At 43.8% G+C, this 18,732-nt stretch overlaps 1 protein-coding gene across 3 annotated transcripts in view; it reads left to right on the top strand.

Annotated features, from left to right (window-relative positions):
* The window catches only part of COL20A1 (collagen type XX alpha 1 chain), a 95,296-nt gene that overhangs the window by 68,368 nt on the left and 8,196 nt on the right, over nucleotides 1–18,732 (top strand). For all 3 annotated transcript variants that reach the window (XM_043527475.1, XM_043527477.1, XM_043527476.1), the window contains exons 27-36: nucleotides 1,708–1,785; nucleotides 4,890–4,976; nucleotides 9,643–9,696; nucleotides 10,799–10,894; nucleotides 11,468–11,521; nucleotides 12,200–12,253; nucleotides 12,952–13,005; nucleotides 14,341–14,412; nucleotides 15,460–15,495; nucleotides 17,449–17,515. In XM_043527475.1, the coding sequence (XP_043383410.1) occupies nucleotides 1,708–1,785; nucleotides 4,890–4,976; nucleotides 9,643–9,696; nucleotides 10,799–10,894; nucleotides 11,468–11,521; nucleotides 12,200–12,253; nucleotides 12,952–13,005; nucleotides 14,341–14,412; nucleotides 15,460–15,495; nucleotides 17,449–17,515 (652 nt within the window). The remainder of the gene's footprint in view (nucleotides 1–1,707; nucleotides 1,786–4,889; nucleotides 4,977–9,642; nucleotides 9,697–10,798; nucleotides 10,895–11,467; nucleotides 11,522–12,199; nucleotides 12,254–12,951; nucleotides 13,006–14,340; nucleotides 14,413–15,459; nucleotides 15,496–17,448; nucleotides 17,516–18,732) is intronic.

Raw genomic sequence — 18,732 nt, 5'->3', positions numbered from 1 at the left:
ACCGCTGCAAAATAAGTGTAAAAATACTCCAGTGGCTGGTCTGGTTGTGTTTTATGCCCCTTGGCCCAGATCCTCAAAGGTATTTTGGCACCTGACTCCCATTGATTTCATGGGAATGATTTGCATGATTACACAGGGTTCAGGGCAAGAATAAATTAGTGCTCCACAGCACTCTGACCGTAGATCTAGGGAGTGCAAATAAGAACAGATCAGCTGACTGCAACGTTCCACACATGAAGGCAGCATTGCACAAGCAATCTGGCCCATCTGTATTGCATGCAGCCTCAGCTAACACCAGGAGGAAGTGGAATCACGCAATGTAGCGTGACAAATGCCATCAAAGGAATGAGCTGTACGATATGGGAACAGATTCATAATAAAGTGGGATTCAAGCAGCTCTAATTTTATTTGCCAAAGAAATACTGTGGTGGTTTAGACTGACAGCAGCCCTGTCAGATCTCTGCCTTGGAGGAAAATATCCTCTATCCCTCCCCAGTTTTTCCTTTTAGCAGCTTAGCGAGCTGGATCTAGTCATTGAAGAGCTACTAATGAACAGCCCAGACCTTCTCTACTCCCATCATGCTTCAAGCCTAACGAAGTTTCATGTCTTCTGCAGCTCTGCCACCCTTGAGGAGACAAAGCGCCTCATTATTGGTTATCATCAAACCTTATTTAAGACATTTCTAAATGTCATTTGATGTATGGGACTCATTTTCTATCCATATGCTGCACATCCCACTCTTCCAGTCGCACTGGTCACTCATCATTAAATGTCTGGGGGAAAAGATTTGATTTGGTAAAAATGGCATTCTTAAAAACTGTGGGTTTTAAATATATCTCCCCCCCTTTTTCTTTTTTTGGTCTCATGCTGCATTTGCCCTTTTGCTAATCAAAACGGAAAGATCTGGCAGTCTAGGGAGAGGCTGAGAAGGAGGGCAGATTTATTTGGACGGGGAGGATGCATCTCCCAGGAATATCTGCTACTGTTGTTCTTCTACCACTTTCTTTGAGTGGCAGCGGAGCAAAGTTGTCTTTTTACATTTTGGTTTGTGTTGAAGCCAATTACCTGGGGCTTTGGGAGCGGCTGCTGCTGAAATGTGAGTAAATCGGAAACTGAGGTTTTGTTAGCATGGATGAGCTTATAGAGTTCACTTTGCAAGACTCTGGCCTCAGAGGCCTGAGACTTGCAATGCAGTCAAATGACCAGCCACCCCTTCTAAAGTCTGTATCCGTTGCCTTGTGTCTGCAGTTTGTACAATTGCCTCTGAAAGAATGTGTCTATGGGTGGTGGTTAGGGGGAGGGGAGAAAGTGCATGATGGTCTCTTACATAAGGTTATTTTTACATTCTACTGCAGCCAGAAGTGGCCAAGAATTTACACAACTTCCTGCCAGACCACCCTGCGGCTTTCAGTAGGATGAGCTATTATTCTCATTGGCATCTAACAAGACTTGGCGTGAGCTATTGTTGGGAATGTACAATAACCTGAATAATTGCTGTTCATCAGGACACCTGCAGGCACTATATTTAAAAAAACAAGCATGCAGTTCTATCCTTTTTTCTACACCTACATCCTCGTTAGGTGGCCTCTCTTCTTCAGCAGCGAGTAGAATAATTATGCATGGCGTAAATGGCAGGTTGGATGGGCAACCCACCTGTCACATTTATAACTCTTCTCATGACTCGTCTAATTCTCTTTGCTCCACAGTTCCAGCTGCAGTCTTTACAGATAGTTTGCAGTGGCTCATGGGCAGAGGAAGATAGATGTTGTGATCTCCCGGCACTGGTAAGATATGAATGACCTAAGTGCTCATTGGGATGAGACTGGAGAGTGCGTCACAAGGAAATGACACTTTAAATAGGAAGTTGATAGGCCAGAAGATCAATTTTTATTTTTTTCCCGAGAAACTAATAAAACTAGCTCGACCTAAGTCCAAGTGAGTCTGTGTCTGCTCCCTATGAAATTAATAGCAAAATGCCTGTTGGCTTCTCAAAGACATCTCCACCAGGGCACGTAATTCCTGTCCTGAATCAGACCTACCAAGCCAGCACTGACGGCCACACAGCTCGGCTGTTGGCCTTCAGTTCTGAGTTATAACTACAGCCGGTTGGAAATTTTCTGATGAAACAAAGCTTCATCGGAAAATGCCAATTCATCAAACCTAAAATGATTGGTGAAAATAGCTTTGGGGACCAGCTGGCCCATGAGTCTGAAAGCCCCAAGGTCGCTAGCCTGGGATAGCCTGCATGGGACCCCCAGCAGCTGCTGTCTGAAATTGACATTCAGCGGACAAGAATGTCAGTTTTAAGTAGTAGCTGCCAGGGTTCTGGCAAGTATGTTTGGTTTTGGAAGTGCCGTGTGTCAGGTTTCTGACACATTTTTTTCTTGGGATTTCCAGTCTGTGGGAACTTCTGATATTTCAAATTCTCCCATGAACTGGAAATCCCGCATTTGTCAGTTGAAGTTATAACATTCCCCTGCTATTCCTTTCCACTCCTGGGCTTCTACTGCACACAAAATACTTATTCCTCCTGAGAGGAGGTTTGTTTTTTGGGCAAATATTTAGAAAGGAGTAGATTGATTGATTGTTTTCCTCAGGATATATTTATTGTAAATTTCAGTGACTATAAAATGTAGGGCTGGTTGGAAAATTTTCCTTTTTAAATTGTTTTTTGATGGAAAATTGGGTCTTTGATTAAACATAATTTTTCACACAAACCATCTGCTATCTGCAGAAAATTTAGATTTTCTCTGAAAAAATGAGTGCTCAAAACCCAAAAATGTTTTGGTTTTGAGCTTAAAACTGAAATACTTCAGATGAAAACAAAAATATTTCAGTTTGAATATTGTGTCTCAGCTGGACTTTATTTCCCATAATGCACTATGGCCCTTGGACTCCCATGATGCCTTGCCTCATATCACCAAGAGGCGAGACCATGGTGCATCATGGGAAATGTAATCCAGCTAAGTACTAGAATGATAAGGTAAAATTTTCAGCAGTGCCTAAGTCCCATGTTCAAAAGGGACTTAGGAGGCTAAGTACCATTTCAATTAGTGCTGTCAAGTGATTTAAAAAATTAATCACGCAATTTATTGTGCTATTAAACAATAATAGAATACCATTTATTTAAATATTTTGGATGTTTTCTACATTTTCAAATATAGTGTACAGTGCTCACTTTATATTTATTTTTATTACAAATATTTACACTGTAAAAAACAAAAGAAATATTATTTTTCAATTCACCTAATACAAGTACTACAGTGCAATCTCTTTATCATGAAAGTTGAAATTACAAATACGGAATTATGTACAAAAAATAACTACATTCAAAAATACAACAATGGAAAACTTTAGAGCCTACGAGTCCACTCAGTCCTACTTCTTGTTCAGCCAATCACTCAAACAAACAAGTTTGATTACATTTGAAGGAGATAATGTTGCCTGCTTCTTGTTTACAATGACACCTGAAAGTGAGAACAGGCATTCATGTGGCTGTGTTGTAGCTGGCGTCACAAGATATTTACGTGCCAGATGTACTAGAGATTCATATGTCCCTTCATGCTTCAACCACCATTCCAGGGGACATGCGTCCATACTGATGACGGGTTTTGCTTGATGACAATCCAAAGCAGTGCGGACCGACATGCATTTATTTTCATCATCTGAGCCAAATGCCACCAGTAGAAGGTTGATTTTCTTTTTTTGGTGGTTCGGGTTCTGTAGTTTCCACATCGGAGTGTTGCTCTTTTAAGACTTCTGAAAGCATGCTCCGCACCTCGTCCCTCTAAGATTTTGGAAGGAACTTCAGATTCTTAAACTTGGGTCAAGTGCTGTAGCTATCTTTAAAAGGCTCACATTGGTACCTTCTTTGCGTTTTGTCAAATCTGTGGTAAAGGTGTTCTTAAAATGAACATGTGCTGGGTCATCATCCGAGACTGCTATAACATGAAATACATGGCAGAATGTGGGTAAAACAGAGCAGGAGACATACAATTCTCTCCCAAGAAGTTCAGTCACAAATTTAATTAATGCGTTCTTCTTTTAACAAGCATCATCAGGATGGAAGCATGTCTTCTGGAATGATGGCTGAAGCATGAAGGGGCATACAAATGTTTAGCATATCTGGCATATAAATACCTTGCAGTACCGGCTACAAAAGTGCCATGCAAAAGAAAGCTTGTTCTCACTTTCTGGTGACATTGTAAATAAGAAGCAGGCAGCATTATCTCCTGTAAACGTAAACAAACTTGTTTGCCTTAGCAATTGGCTGAATAAGAAGTAGGACTGAGTGGACTTGCAGGCTCTAAAGTTTTACATTGTTTTGTTTTGGAGTGCAGTTATGTAACAAAAAAATCGATATTTGTAAATTGCACCTTCACAATACAGAGATTGCACTACAGTACTTGTATGAGGTGAATTGAAAAATACAATTTTTTTGTTTATCATTTTAACAGTGTAAATATTTGTATTCTTTTTTATTACAAAATGAGCACTGTACACTTTGTATTCTGTGTCATAATTGAAATCAATATATTTGAAAATGTAGAAAAACACCCAACCATATTTAATAAATTTCAATTGATATTCTATTGTTTAACAGTGCGATTAAAACTGTGATTAATCACAATTAATTTTTTTGAGTTAATCGTGTGAGTTAACTGCGATTAATCGACAACCCTACTTTCAATGAGACTTAGGTGCCTGAGTCATGAAAATCCATAGTGAATTTTTGAGAGGGTTACCCATAACTAACTAACTTTCTTTCTTTCTTTCTTTCTTTCTTTCTTTCTGTCTTTCTTTCTTTCTGTCTTTCTTTGTCTTTCTTTCTGTCTTTCTTTCTTTCTGTCTTTCTGTCTTTCTTTCTTTCTTTCTTTCTTTCTTTCAGAGAAATGAAGAGACCTGCCCTGCCTTAACTCCTTCCTGCACCTGCACTTCAGGTATCCCAGGCCCGCCAGGTCCTCCAGGGTCCCCTGTAAGTTTGCCTTCTGACATTTGTTCCTAGAAATGTTTGTATTGTCTGGCACCCACGTGGCATTTAACAGCCATGTGTAAAGAACAAGGTCCCTGCCATGAACTCACAATCTCGGCAGACACTGGACAGAGGGAGAGAAGGGAAGCATCATAAAGAAACAGGAGTTTAAGCAATGAACTATGTTGCGTGGCATGTGACTCCATGTTTATCATCTAAAGGAGTGGCAGTCCTTCTCTGCTCAACTTGGACCCAGTGACTTTGACTTGCAGAGCTGGGTTCCTCTTCCCTTGGTTCTGAACACTGAATAAATGCTGGCAGATTTCCATCCTGAACTCTGAACTTCCCAACTTTTGGGGGAGGTTTAAGACCCCTGAATATCAGAGGTGCAATGAAGCCAAAACGTATCAATCCAGATACCAAGTGCCAACAAATCAAAGGGTGCCTGGAGCTGGCATCATGGTCCAAGCCCATTTCTGTGTAGGTATTTGTATTTTTATAATGCTGAATAATATAACAACTGCCAATGTTCGTGTCTTTCAAGGCAGCCATCTCAACCTGGGCTGGCCTTTCCTTTCATTTTCCTCTCCTACTGCCAAAGCAAAATAAGTAATCTTGCAAGGCAACAGTGACAGCTGGGGGCCAAGAGAGCATTACTTTACTAATCCTCTTACGGGAGAAGGGCTGGCTTCTCTCTTTGTCTGTCTATACAGATCTGTTGGATAGGAAGCTCTGAAACCCTGTACAAAGACTTGAAATGCAAAAGGCATGGCATGGCAACCTTGAATCCATGTGTACTCAGGGCTGGGTTCAATAAAGATTTAACATAGGAGGAATGTGTATTGACTCTGGCTCTCAGAAGTTCTGGTTGTTCCTATCTGTTGTTCAGCCACTGTAGAAAAATTGTATAATTACCACAAATTCTATATTTCCTAATGCACATTACACAGAGAGAGGGGAACGTTTACAGCCAAGGCTGTACCCACTCTCCCCCATGTACATGTAATGCATGCACCAACTTGCCGCAATGGGGTTTTTTGGGTGCAAATGTTAACATTTCCCCACAGGACTGTTTAAACAAGGAGCGGAGATATGGGAATACCAAGCAGGTATTTGAACCTGCAGAGTGCAATTGGAATTTTTGCATGAAGAAGCTAAGGGCTGAAAATCTAGCCCAGAGCATCTTTCACAACATAGAAAAAATCTTTCTCTGTGTCAAATAAATATGTTTTAATAATAAATATCCTGTCACAGGGTGGCTGGCCCTTTAAGGGGAGTTGGGCCCAGCCTCATCTGTGAAGGATCAGCTTCCTCCCAGCTGAGAGAGAGCAGCTAGTGATCGGGTGATTACAAAATCCAGCTGGTGGCCCAGTGGAGGAGAAAGCTGCCAGGAGCAGAGAGGCGCTGGTCGGAAGCTGGGTTGGAGAACAGGACTACAGGAAGCTGTCTGGCTTCTGTGGGCAGCTCTGGGGCAGGGTTGGACTCTCAGACAGGTGGACTGTAATATGGAACCCTGTAGGGAGTAGATAGGCCCCTGAGGAAGACCCTGAATATGGGGAAGGGAGAATTGTGCTGTGCTAATTTTAAAGTTGAAGGCCTGAGAAAAGGACCTGCCCCTGACTGGGTGTGGAGTCACTTCTGCCTGGAGTGAGGGGACAGGGCAGCAGCCTATGTGCCCTTCTCACACCAATAAACAGGACTGTGAGATATTAGGATTCATCTGTGAGGTCAATTTCATAATTAACAGTTTGTTACATAATAACTAGTGGTTAATTCCAATGGAAGTGTTAATTACACAGCACATTGCTTCATCACAGTATGTCATTTGTCAAAAACAAATCATGTCAAACCAACCTGATAGCTTTCTTTAACAGGGTAACAAGCCTTGTGGATAGGGGGGAAGCGGTAGACGTGGTATATCTCGACTTTAGTAAGGCTTTGGATACTGTCTCACATGACCATCTCATAAATAAACTAGGGAAATGCAACCTAGATGGAGCTACTATAAGGTGGGTGCAAAACTGGTTGGAAAACCATTCCTAGAGAGTAGTGATCGGTAGTTCACAGTCATGCTGGAAGGGCATAACGAGTGGGGTCCCGCAGGGATCGGTTTTGGGTCCAGTTCTGTTCAATATCTTCATCAATGATTTAGATAATGGCATAGAGAGTACACTTATAAAGTTTGTGGATGATACCAAGCTGGGAGGGGTTGCAAGTGCTTTGGAGGTTAGGATTAAAATTCAAAATGATGTGGACAAACTGGAGAAATGGTCTGAAGTAAATAGGATGAAATTCCATAAAGGACAAATGCAAAGTACTCCACTTAGGAAGGAACAATCAGTTGCACACATACAAAATGGGAAGTGACTGCCTCGGAAGGAGTACTGTGGAAAGGGATCTGGGGGTCATAGCAGACTAAAAGCTAAATATGAGTCAACAGTGTAACACTGTTCCAATAAAAGCGAACATCATTCTGGGATGTATTAGCAGGAATGTTGTAAGCAAGACACAAGAAGTAATTCTTCCACTCTACTCCGCTCTGATTAGGCCTCAACTGGAGTATTGTGTCCAGTTCTGGGTGCCACATTTCAGGAAAGATGTGGACAAATTGGAGAAAGTCCAAAGAAGAGCAACAAAAATTATTAAAGGTCTAGAAAACATGACCTGTGAGGGAAGATTGAAAAAAATTGGTTTCTTTAGTCTGGAAAAGAGAAGACAGAGGGGGGACATAGGTTGTTACAGGAGGAGGGAGAAAAAATTTTCTTCTTAATCTCTGAGGATAGGACAAGAAACAATGGGCTTAAATTGCACCAAGGGAGGTTTAGGTTGGACATTAGGAAAAACTTCCTACCTGTCAGGGTGGTTAAGCACTGGAATAAATTGCCTAGGGAGGTGGTGGAATCTCCATTATTGAAGACTTTTAAGAGCAGGTTAGACAAACATCTGTTGGGCTGGTCTAGATAATTAGTCCTGCCACGAGTGCAGGGGACTGGACTAGATGACCTCTCGAGGTCTCTTCCAGTCCTATGATAATCTGCTACATGCATAATAATGAGCTCATGTGGCCTTCTAGTTTAAATGTCTCTTCAGTGCAGTTTAGGAGAATAAGGGGTTTTCTTTCAGCCTGATTGGGAATACAGTTATGACATGCTTCATGCAGCATGAAATGCTGATCGATTTGCTACAGGGCCAAGACACTTAACGTGTCAAAAGTTATTCCATAGTGAGCAAGGATGTCTCATGCACATCCACTCTTCCTTAATGAGCTCTTTTTGCGCAGGGATAGGCCCTCTTGGGACACCCCATAAACAACCTCTAGCAAAGCTCCTAGTCAGACTTGCTTAATCCAAATCTACTGCTATTTAGATTCAAGAACAGAAGCCATCAGATTAAAACGTCAATAGTTCATACAGCACCTGTACATGCTAGAAGATTAGATTCCTCTTAGATCCAGTGGTTATGCAGATGTGCAGATAAACCAGGTCTCCCTGGAAACACTACTCTTCCCTGCTGTGAGTGTGCTCATTTGGAGATTATGTAAAGTAGAATGTGTGCTCTAGTCTCTGTACAAGTATGAGCTGCTGTTCCATCCCCATCTTGCTGCAAGTGTCTGGAATAGAGATTAATCAGCATGACTCCATGAGAAGCACTTTGAGAAATGAGTGTGTAATCTCAGTGCCATCACGAAATGCTTCCTTTGCATTTCCATGGTCCCACTGAATACCTTTCCTTTTTATGGAATATGCTAAAATACGGAGGGTCTGATTCTGATCTTTCTTACACCATTGACCTGAGGGGAGCTTGCCACAGGGGATGCAACCATGGGGATGTTTGTTACTGTTCAGCCCTCTCAAAATGCATTTGTGGCAGCCTACAGTCTTAGCTATGGCCATATGGGGACAAGACCATCATGTGCCTGTGCCAGGAGCATGAGAGGAGCATTTCACATCCACTCATGGCCGTGCTGAGGGTTTTCACGATTGCAGTTCCTGTGTGGACTGAGCTGAGTGTTAACCAGAGATGGGGCTCAACTAGAACGCCAGATCTGAGTCCTTCCAAAATTGGGTGAAGCCCTAATTTGGATCTGCCTTCAGAGCCAGTCTTCACCTCTTGGGGGCCACCTCTCACCTGAACTCTTTGCTTTGGGTCAACATCACCATTTGCAGAGCAACCCGTGCTGCTCTGGAATGAAGCAGATGGAGCAGAAAAGTTCCTTCCATCCTAGATTTTCCATGGAAGTGCAAAACCACAGTGAGTCAACCCCCACTGCCACCGATGTCGCCTTCGGCACCCGTTTGTTACAGCTACAAAACCAAGCAACTTCAGGCTTTCTCCTGTGCTGCTCCTCATGCCTGGAAGAAATAAGCATCCACAAAGCCACCTCATTGTCCTCCCTTCAGATCTCTCCTTAGAAGTCTGCTGTGATGGATGGTCCGGCAGCAGGTGTGCAGTGACCGCTCACTAGTATCTCGCTGTTACCTTTTGCGTCCTGCTCTGTTTGTCACATCCCCCTCTAACAAACTCTTTGGGAGGCAGGGAGCATCTTATGATGTGTGTGTACGGTATCTAGCACTGTGGCACTGTATTGCGGTTCCTAAGCGCTACCGCAGCACAGACACTACTTAATATTAATAACAAGAGAGTCTTGTGCTTTGTCCCACTTTGGCAGGGCAGTCCTGGGAGAAGAGGACCACAAGGGGAACAAGGGGAACCAGGGCCGAAGGTGAGTAATGACAGCACTCCGACTCTGATTTTCTTTCAGACAGCTATATGCCTATAGGTCATACAGAGACCTGGGATGAGCAAATGCAACTCCATTAACTTCAATGGGCTTACATTAACTTACCCCAGGTCTGAATTCATCCCTACATTAATGATACTTCTGCCTACTTAGGGCAGGGATCCAGAGATTTTGAGAAATAGAGCAATGAAAATGTCTGTAATCAAATAGAAAATGACATGATTGTTTAAGTACCAAGTGGGTGCTCAGAGCTGTGTGATATAGACTGATCCCTGCTCCAAAATTCTCCAGACACCTAGTTGTGTTGATTAACTACATGGATCCGATAAGCTTCTTTCTAAGAAAACAACCCAGCTCCATCAGAAAACGTTCATCCCAGTTTTGTGGTGTTCTTATTCTCCCTGCCGTGCGTGGCTGATTTGACCCCATGCCTCGGCGTGCTTGGGAAAGGTGTGAAGTACAGGGAGAGCCACAGAAACTGGGTATATCTCTGCGGAAAAGGAGCAGAGATGAGCATGAAACAAAAGCTGGATCTGAACATCCTGGAATTTGGGAGGGGTGGAGAAGGCATTGAAATCCACACTTAGAGCGTTTGCAAATTGGAGTCATTGCTATGTGTTACCCATCAAAGCATGATTGAGAGAATCCAGTAAAGAAGCAAGGGAAAACCCCCCTTTTCTTTTTCAAACTAACTGCACAGAAGTCAACATCATTGATAGAGCTGGTCAGAAAAAGAGATTGAAAAATGGACACCGTTTTCAGTTAAGTCTTTGCAGAACCTTTCCCCCCATTTTTTGTCCAGCTCCAATCACTAGAATAATTTGCTATAGGGCAGGGCTGCTCCTGCTTCCCTGAAAACCAGAGGGAGTTTTGCCATTGATTTCCCTGGAAGCCAGATCAAAACCTTGGACTGCAAAGGCAAAGGGCTGTACAGCTGAGGGTACTGGACACTTCCAGGCCTTGCCTCTTCCTTTTGCATCCAGTAGCTGCTTTGTGCTGAAACAGGTCGTATGGTGCAGTCAATGCGTTGGAAGTCACTGGTGTTCCTCCTCACATTTCGTTTAATTTCTTTGACTGGCTTTAGGGTGAGCCAGGTCCTCCTGGACAAGTCGGACCAGAGGGTCCTAGTGGACAACAAGGGTCACTAGGCTCCCAAGGAATCACCGTGCAGGGCCCAGTGGTACGTGATCTCTCCCATTGCTTTTATCCCATCTTTTACTCTGTGTGAAAGATACATCTGTATGTGGGGTCTGGTTTTGTTTGTTACAGGGATGTGGTGATAAAAACACCTGAGCCCTACCTACGCCAGTGCTTACAATGCTATTACTACCAGCTGCGCTGTTGCTATTGTAGGGATGGCTAGTTTTTCTAATGTTGACAAGACCCTAAATTCTGGTTTTAAAAACTGGCCATGTGGGATAGCTGATCCCTAGTCTAGCCCCTGAAGAAGAGCCCAACGGAGTATTAACATTTCAGTAGCACAGTCATCATGGTTAGAGAAGCAATGGGCAACGGTTACGTACGTGTATATACACAAATACCTGCCTACAAATGCCAGGCAAAAGGGTGAGCTATGGAGGTGTGCAAGGATCCCTATGGGCACAAATCACTTCAAAGGGTGTGGGGAGGTAGTTGGGTCATGGCCCTGCTGAACTGACCATGAGTGATGAGTAGCCATGGACGGATAGGCTGCTGCCCAACTTAAGGGATGGTGCAGAATGCATGCAACTCTATTGTTCCATTTTGATTCCAGGGACCACCAGGAATTAAAGGGGATAAAGGAGACACTGGAATCCCAGGCATTCAGGTAATATAATCGACATCACTCCTTTGACTCAAAGAGCTACCTCTTTTCCTGCTGAACATTTGAAATCCAAGGAGTTAGCTGTCTTTATTGCCATCCCCGCTATGAAACCACATCTCCTCCACGCAGGAAATCTGCAGGAACACCTTGCACTGCCAGTGTGTGCTCACATCCGAGCCCGCACAGGAGCTTGGCAAACATGAATCAGTTCAGCCTCCCACCAACCTTGCAAGTATTATGGGGCCCATTTGCCTGAAAAATAAACTGGGCAATGGACAAACAGTAAAGCAATGGCAGAGCCAGCAGACTGACTTCCACCCCTCTTCTCTACCACTTCCGAAGTATCCCCAGTGCAGAAGAGGCAGGAAATCCAGTTGGGCCTGTAAAATTCTTTTGGGACTCCCTGTTATGGAAGGTGTTATTAAAATGTAAGACATAGGGGAGGAGAGAGAAGAGGAGTCTGACCTTACGATGGTGAATAGGGGTGGGGTTCCGTTTCATATACCTGAAAATAGAGCAGGTTGAAAATGGAATTTCGTTGACATTTTAGTGCTCTGTTCCTTTTTTGTTCTGCTGTGCTTGATTGTCCTCTTTCGTGGCTGCCTCTGTTTCCACCATTAAAAATATGAAGTGGAATGTAATTGCTGGATGCCAGACTTAACCAGCAATTCTGTTTTCCAGGGTATTCCTGGTGCCCAGGGAGCCCCAGGCAGAGACGGCATTCAGGGTGCAAAGGTAAAAACACACAGACTCAGATTTTCAAACTTGGGCACCTAACACTCCATATGTGGCCTGATTTGCAGAGATGCTGAGCACCCACAGGTCCTGGTGTGTGTGTGGGAAACTGAGGTTGCATCGCACCTCTGAAAACTGGCCTGCTTTTAGGTGCACAAATATGGACTTGGGTGCCTAACTTTACTCACTCAGGTTTGAAAACTTGGGCCAGACTGTAGCTGCACCACTTCCTGTAAAAAGGGCATGGCAAAGTGTACGGGGGGGAGGGGAGGAATTGGCTTGAGACTGCGGATTAGAGATTTACTCTCTGGGTACTTCCCCCATGGCACCTTGCCTAGCAAAGAGCTCTGGGGTCCTATTCTTCTCACAGCATCTTGGAGTAAGCATGGACGTTCTGCTGTCGAGAGGCAGTTTTCTCTACTCTCCGCCCTGCAGTTGGTATTGCTAGCACAGGGTAAGCCTGTGGCAGCAGGGATGGGTGAATTGATAATCCAGACATCTCAAATGTGTCCAAAAAATTCTTCAGCTAGATTTATGTGGCTGAGTAGTTGCCAACATTCTTGTGTGTTTGGCAGTTGTTATGTTCCATGGATAAGCCCTGGCTAAACAACCTTTGGAGTAAGGCATCACATCACTGCACCCTCAGCTCTCACCAATGCTGTGAGGACCCTCTTGTTAACACACTGTTGGGTTTGCAGGGGGTGAGAGGACTGGAAGGCACAGCAGGGCCTCCGGGGCCACCAGGACCCAGGGTAAGAGCTTGCACAAACTGTCAGTATAAAGCTTGTCATCAGCAATAACTTTCACTTCCTGCTGACTTGCTGCATTTTCCACTGAAGCCAATGTAACCACCCCCTGGCATGGGTCCATCCCAGGTATAGAACCTGGGACTTTCCACACTGCAGCAGAGACCTCTACTGCTTCAGCTTAAGGCGTAACTTTGTTAGCTGGTAGCAGTAGTAGACTTATCTAGTGGGCAGCCTCTAGAGGGACACGTGCTTTGCCACAGGGTTAGGTGGTCCAGCTGGCTACTGTTCCTCGGTGGATGAGTTTAAGGCATACAGGATGCTAGACTGAAGTCACTAGCTGGAGCTGGGCATGATGCCAGGCAAGATCTCCTCACTCAGCTCTGCCCAGCCAGTGAGACCTGAGCTGCTCCCTAGCTTCGGTTTCACCAAGGACAGCCTTAGAGTTCATCTACATATTTTTAAGGCTCCAGTCACATTAGTGTTGAGTGTCTCTCAGCACCATGGGTGGTAGTGAAGTATTATGTCCCCACCTTACAGATGATAAAATGGGGGATTGAGAGGCTCAATGACCTACTGCTGAACTTCAGGCAATACATGGCAGACACAGGAAGTGAACTCAGATTCACTGAGTCCCAGCATGAACCACCAGACCAGCCTTTCAATAGCAAAGATGCCACCTGTGGACTAGGAATTGCATTGACTCTTCCATCTCATTTCCCCTAGGCCACTAAATAGCTGTCAATCACTATTGGCTGGAATCCAGTGGGTGAAAAATTACAAATATATAGCAAATAACTGGCCCTTTTCCTATACAATTCTGGCAATAGTAGAAATACAACCGGGGAGCAGACGGAGATGTCTAGAGCATGCAGGTTTTTTTTTTTTCTCTTTAAACAATTCTTCATTATTGATGCAATTACACATTGGAGGGAAGCTCAGCTGTAAAAGAGAGGCGTTAACTGTCCAAAAATAGATGTGCTCTGGGCTAAGACTAAAATAATCTCAATATAGAATGAAAGAACTAAAAACTGAAGGGTAAAAACCACATTGCAGGTCGTGGGCACAACTCACATCTGCTCTCCTGACCATAATTGAGACAGTAATAGGAAATGATGTGAATATGACTTATACATGATATACTCTTAACATTGTCTTCATGGTTGGATGATGCACTGACATAAACCTTAAGGGCACAATGCCTTTAACTGAGCCCTCTAAACTGTTTCTGCTGGTGCCCTTGGAGCCATAGGGAGATGTCAGCCTCAAGTAGCAGAAGAAGAAAGCGTGCAGCTGACTGGGCCTTCTCTGTAGCTGCATCTCACAATTTAATCTCTGTAGGGTTTCCAAGGAATAACAGGTGCCCGAGGCAGTAGCGGAGAGCGAGGACCTCCAGGTGATGTTGGACCCACAGTAAGTTGCTGGTTTTTGTTCTGGTGTTTTATGTTGTGGTACTCCAGGAGTGCCTGATGAGAGCATGGAACCTGACAGAGTCCTACATGGAAATGAGCTGCAGCTGCAAAGTTCAGCTCTGCATCTGAACTTCCTCAAAGTTTGAATGTGTGTAGCTCTGAGGGTGTTAGTTCAGATCCATCTCTTCTGGTCGAAGGGACTTTGTCTATTCATCAAAGACCTGGCTGGCAAATGTCTTGGAGTAGACTCAGGGCTAGTTGTTCATGGCAGGCATTGCCCTCTGCAGGATTCTGAGCTAAATAAAATCCAGTGGTCAAAAATTTCCTGTGTAAGATCCTGAACTGGGGAAAGAAATCACTAGAGATGGGCCTGAACCAAACCCACAGAACCAAACTTTTTGAGCAAGCCTTAGCCCACATCGGCACTTTGCAGTTGTCCATTTAGCTCAGATGAAGAACTCTTTGCAGGTGAGGAGAACTTACCTTAGATCAAGGCAGATCTGTAGTGTTTTGACAGCTCTGATGCTGCCTTTTTGATGGCATCAGTCTTTTCCTGTTGCTCCTTATTTGTTGTTATCCTTAATAAAAACCCTCCATTATTCATATGCATTTGGTCTTCTGTTGTGGGGGGAGTGTATATCTCCTTAACTACAGCCACAGTATTTACTGGTTCACATGTTTGTGGCCAAACAAAATGACATTTGTACACGCATTTTGTATAATTCTGTGATATACACCATAAGATATAAAGAATCTGGCTGTGCATGTACAGATCAGCTTCCCCTGTACAATTGCATGCACATTTGTAGGGGTTTGTGCATGCAAATGGCTGAGACTACAGTTTTGGAAGGAGCACCTGAAAAGATCCACTGCAAATGTGGTCCTTAATTTGGAGTTAGCCTGTAAACATACCACTGGCTGTTCTCTTGAGAATCACAACAGCAAAGTACTGTAATCATGCCGGCTTTTATTAAATTGACCTTTTACTTCCCATTTTTCACCTCCTCCCAGTTTAAAAAGTATTTATTTTTGCTCTGTTTTTCAACAGGGTCTGCCTGGTCCAAAGGGGGAAAGGGGAGAGAAAGTGAGTTTTTCTCCTTGGAGTTCTTTATATTGTGCAGTGCAGTTACTGAGTGCCGCACTGAACGGGCCGCGCACACTAAGCAGCTGTACAAGTGACAGTGACGTGATTAAGCCATTTCAGTGCTGAACTCTCATTTACCTGTTGCCTCTTGGCTTTCCATTCACCTGAATGACCGTCCCATGGGAACCTGACATAATATTGCAACAGGCTCAGTCTCAGTAATGGCGGGGAGTGGGGGGAGCCCACCACCACCACCAACTTGAGTCCCATTAAGGATTTTTCTATAAAAATGTATTTCGTGCTAATTGACTAACCCAGAACAAAGTGTTGTGGGTCAGATCCTCAGCTACTATAAATAGCTGCAGCTCCACTGGAATCAGGGGATTTCCACCAGCTGAAAATCTGGGTTTAGATATTGAGGGGGAGCTTTCCCCTGGCAACTCTGGCTAAAATTTTCTAAAGTGCCTGAGTCCTATTTTCAAGGGTGACTTGAGCACTTAGGCACCTGCCTTCCCTTGATTTCAGGCCTTAGGAGCGTAAGTTCCACTGACTTTCAAGTACACTCCTAAATGACTTAGCTGGTTTTGACCCTTTGTTACGTGGCCTGTCTGCTGCTAGGTAGCACTAGGTGCCAGAGAATGCACACAGCTCTTGTACCAGCATGCAATCAGTCAGCCAGTAAATTACACCTGAGACCTGGCAAAACTCAAACCTTGTCTGTAGGTGATGCTTTGGCTCATGCTCTGAGAAGCCTCTTTGCTGGGCCTCTTTCTCAGTGGGTTCCCTTTGCACCTGTCTTTGGGTACATCTGCGCTGCAAAGAAAAAACACACGGCACCGAGTCTCAGAGCCCCGGTCAATTGCCTCAGGCTCGTGCTATGGGGCTAAAAGTAGCAGTGTAGACATTCCCGTTTTGAGACCCTCCCCCGTCACAGGGTTTCAGAGCCTGTGCTCCAGCCTGAGCGGGAACATCTACATTGCTATTGTCAGCCCTACGGCCCAAGTCCCATGAGCCCAAGTCAGTTGACACAGGCCCTGAGGCCTGACACCGCGGGATTTTCTTTGCAGAGTAGATGTACCCTTAGAAAGTGGTGCTGGAAGAGTTTTTAAAGTGCGGGTGTTGAAGGCGGAAACCATGTATGTGGGTTGCTATTACTACTTCAAGCCAGGAAGGGCAGCAGCACCCCTACTTCCAGCCCCGATGGCCTTCGAGACTGGGTGCAAGACTTTTCTATTTTCTATTTCGTCACCTCCCTTTTTCACCAGCTCTTCCTTTTGTGGACTTCTTTTATGTTGTGGTTGCTGGTTTTTCCTGGGCCTTGTGCCCAGTTTTTGTTTAATTCTGTGTAAGATTGCACATCGATCGCAACAGTACCGGCCACAGATGGAAGTTTTCTGAAGAGGTTTGGAAGGGTTCAGTTTTTTTAGTTATGAATTGTCATGGCTAGTATCAACGTTTATTTCCAAGTAGTTTATATCCTGCTGTGCAAAAACGTTAAGAAAAAACTCAGAAAGCAACCATTGTTTATTCAGCAGATAATGACCGTAGGAGTCAAGATTCATTCATTAAAGATTCAGAAATAAAGGCATAACATTTTTATATTTAATCATATTAATTTTAAGCATCACTGAGTACTAACTTTTATGTTAGACACACTTATCAGTCTTCAAGCTAGATAAACATATATGCAAATATACTCTCCAGCTGTGGTTAATTTCATTTATTAATGACTGAAAATTGATTTAATCAATGTGTGGGTACAGGGAAAAACAAAATTATTGATATTTACCAGTTAAGATTTTATTGTTTCAAAGCCTATTGATGAATAAATAGAGATCTCATGGTGATGAATATCTCGAGAGCTCAAGCTGTTGGTAAGAATGTGCCATCAGAAAACTTACATTCTATCCACTTCATTTCAAAAGTATTTAATTATTTTTAATTTTACTTCAGGGTGAACCACAATCCCTGGCCACCATTTACCAGCTGGTTAGTCAGGCTTGTGAGCAGATGATTCAGAGTGAGTATCACATGTCTCCTTGGGCAGCAGTGCTTCTATGGTACTTGACGTTTTACTACATAATGAAGAACGTGATCCAAAATCCATTGGCAAAAGGCCTTCTATTGACTTCAGTGGGCTTTGGATCAGACCCTAAGAGTCTGATCCTGTGAGCATTAAAAGTGAGGAGGAATCTCTCAGGCAGGCCCTCAAAATTGAACATCTCCCCCGCCCCCCCCAACATGAGTTGTATTAGCACAAAGACCTGTGAAATATTACTTAAGAGTCCGACCTGGTATCGTGTACTGGATTTTTCTTTCAAGGGTAGGAAAAGGCTTGGATTGAAACTTGACTGTTTTAGGAAAAATCACTCCAATGTTTCATTAATTGATCCCTCAGTTTCTACAGCAGAGAAAAACAGGAGGCTTGATTTTGGGTGAGTGGAACTTGGAAAGCTTAGCTCAGATGATGCAGCCTGGACCAAGTGCAATGCCCATGGAATGCACCAGGGATGTGTGTGTTTGCTTTTCCTGGGATGAAGAGTTGTCAGCAAGATTTACTTGGGGTCGACTGATGCACAGGGAGATCAAGTTAGTGCTTTGTCCAAGGTCAGATAGCAAGACCATGACTCCGCAGAGTCTTCCTCTTCAGTTCATGACCTCTGCAATTTGGGCTGACAACATCATAGTACCTGGTGATGTTTATTTATATATCAAGTTTTTTAGAGATGGGGCAACATAGAATACACAGAATAAAATCAGACCACATCATTCGTCCTGACATGAGTTTTGCAAACAAAACCAGAACTAGGGAACGGTTCTGTAATATCACAAGTTTCCATAGTTTGACTCCCATCTATGTAAAATAGGTATGAGCCAACACTGGAACCACTTTCACTTGTCTACCACCCTACTTCCCCTCTCTCTCCCTGAACTTTGGGGTGCAGACAAAACAGAAGTGGATCTGAACCACCCCAATTGTGGTTTTGCAAACTCAATGAAGTTTCCCGCTAGTACTTTTTTCAAACCCAAACTGCCCTTTGCCTGGTCTGATGATAGGTACATTGCACTTTATAACTGGCTGCAGTATTGCCTTCTCTCAGTGTAAGTGATGTAACCAAAGTATAACCTTATGGCATCAGAACTGCATATGGGAAACTAAAAATGGGCCAAAACGAGGACCTGACTTCTAAACGGCTTCAGATTTCAAGGGCTTGGTGATGGGTTCTGATGTGAGTC

Source organism: Chelonia mydas, chromosome 13 (genome assembly GCF_015237465.2).
Source record: "Chelonia mydas isolate rCheMyd1 chromosome 13, rCheMyd1.pri.v2, whole genome shotgun sequence".
In the NCBI taxonomy this organism is placed as follows: domain Eukaryota; kingdom Metazoa; phylum Chordata; order Testudines; family Cheloniidae; genus Chelonia; species Chelonia mydas.
Note: the sequence above shows the minus strand (reverse complement) of the source record. Positions and strands in the feature narration are given on the sequence as shown.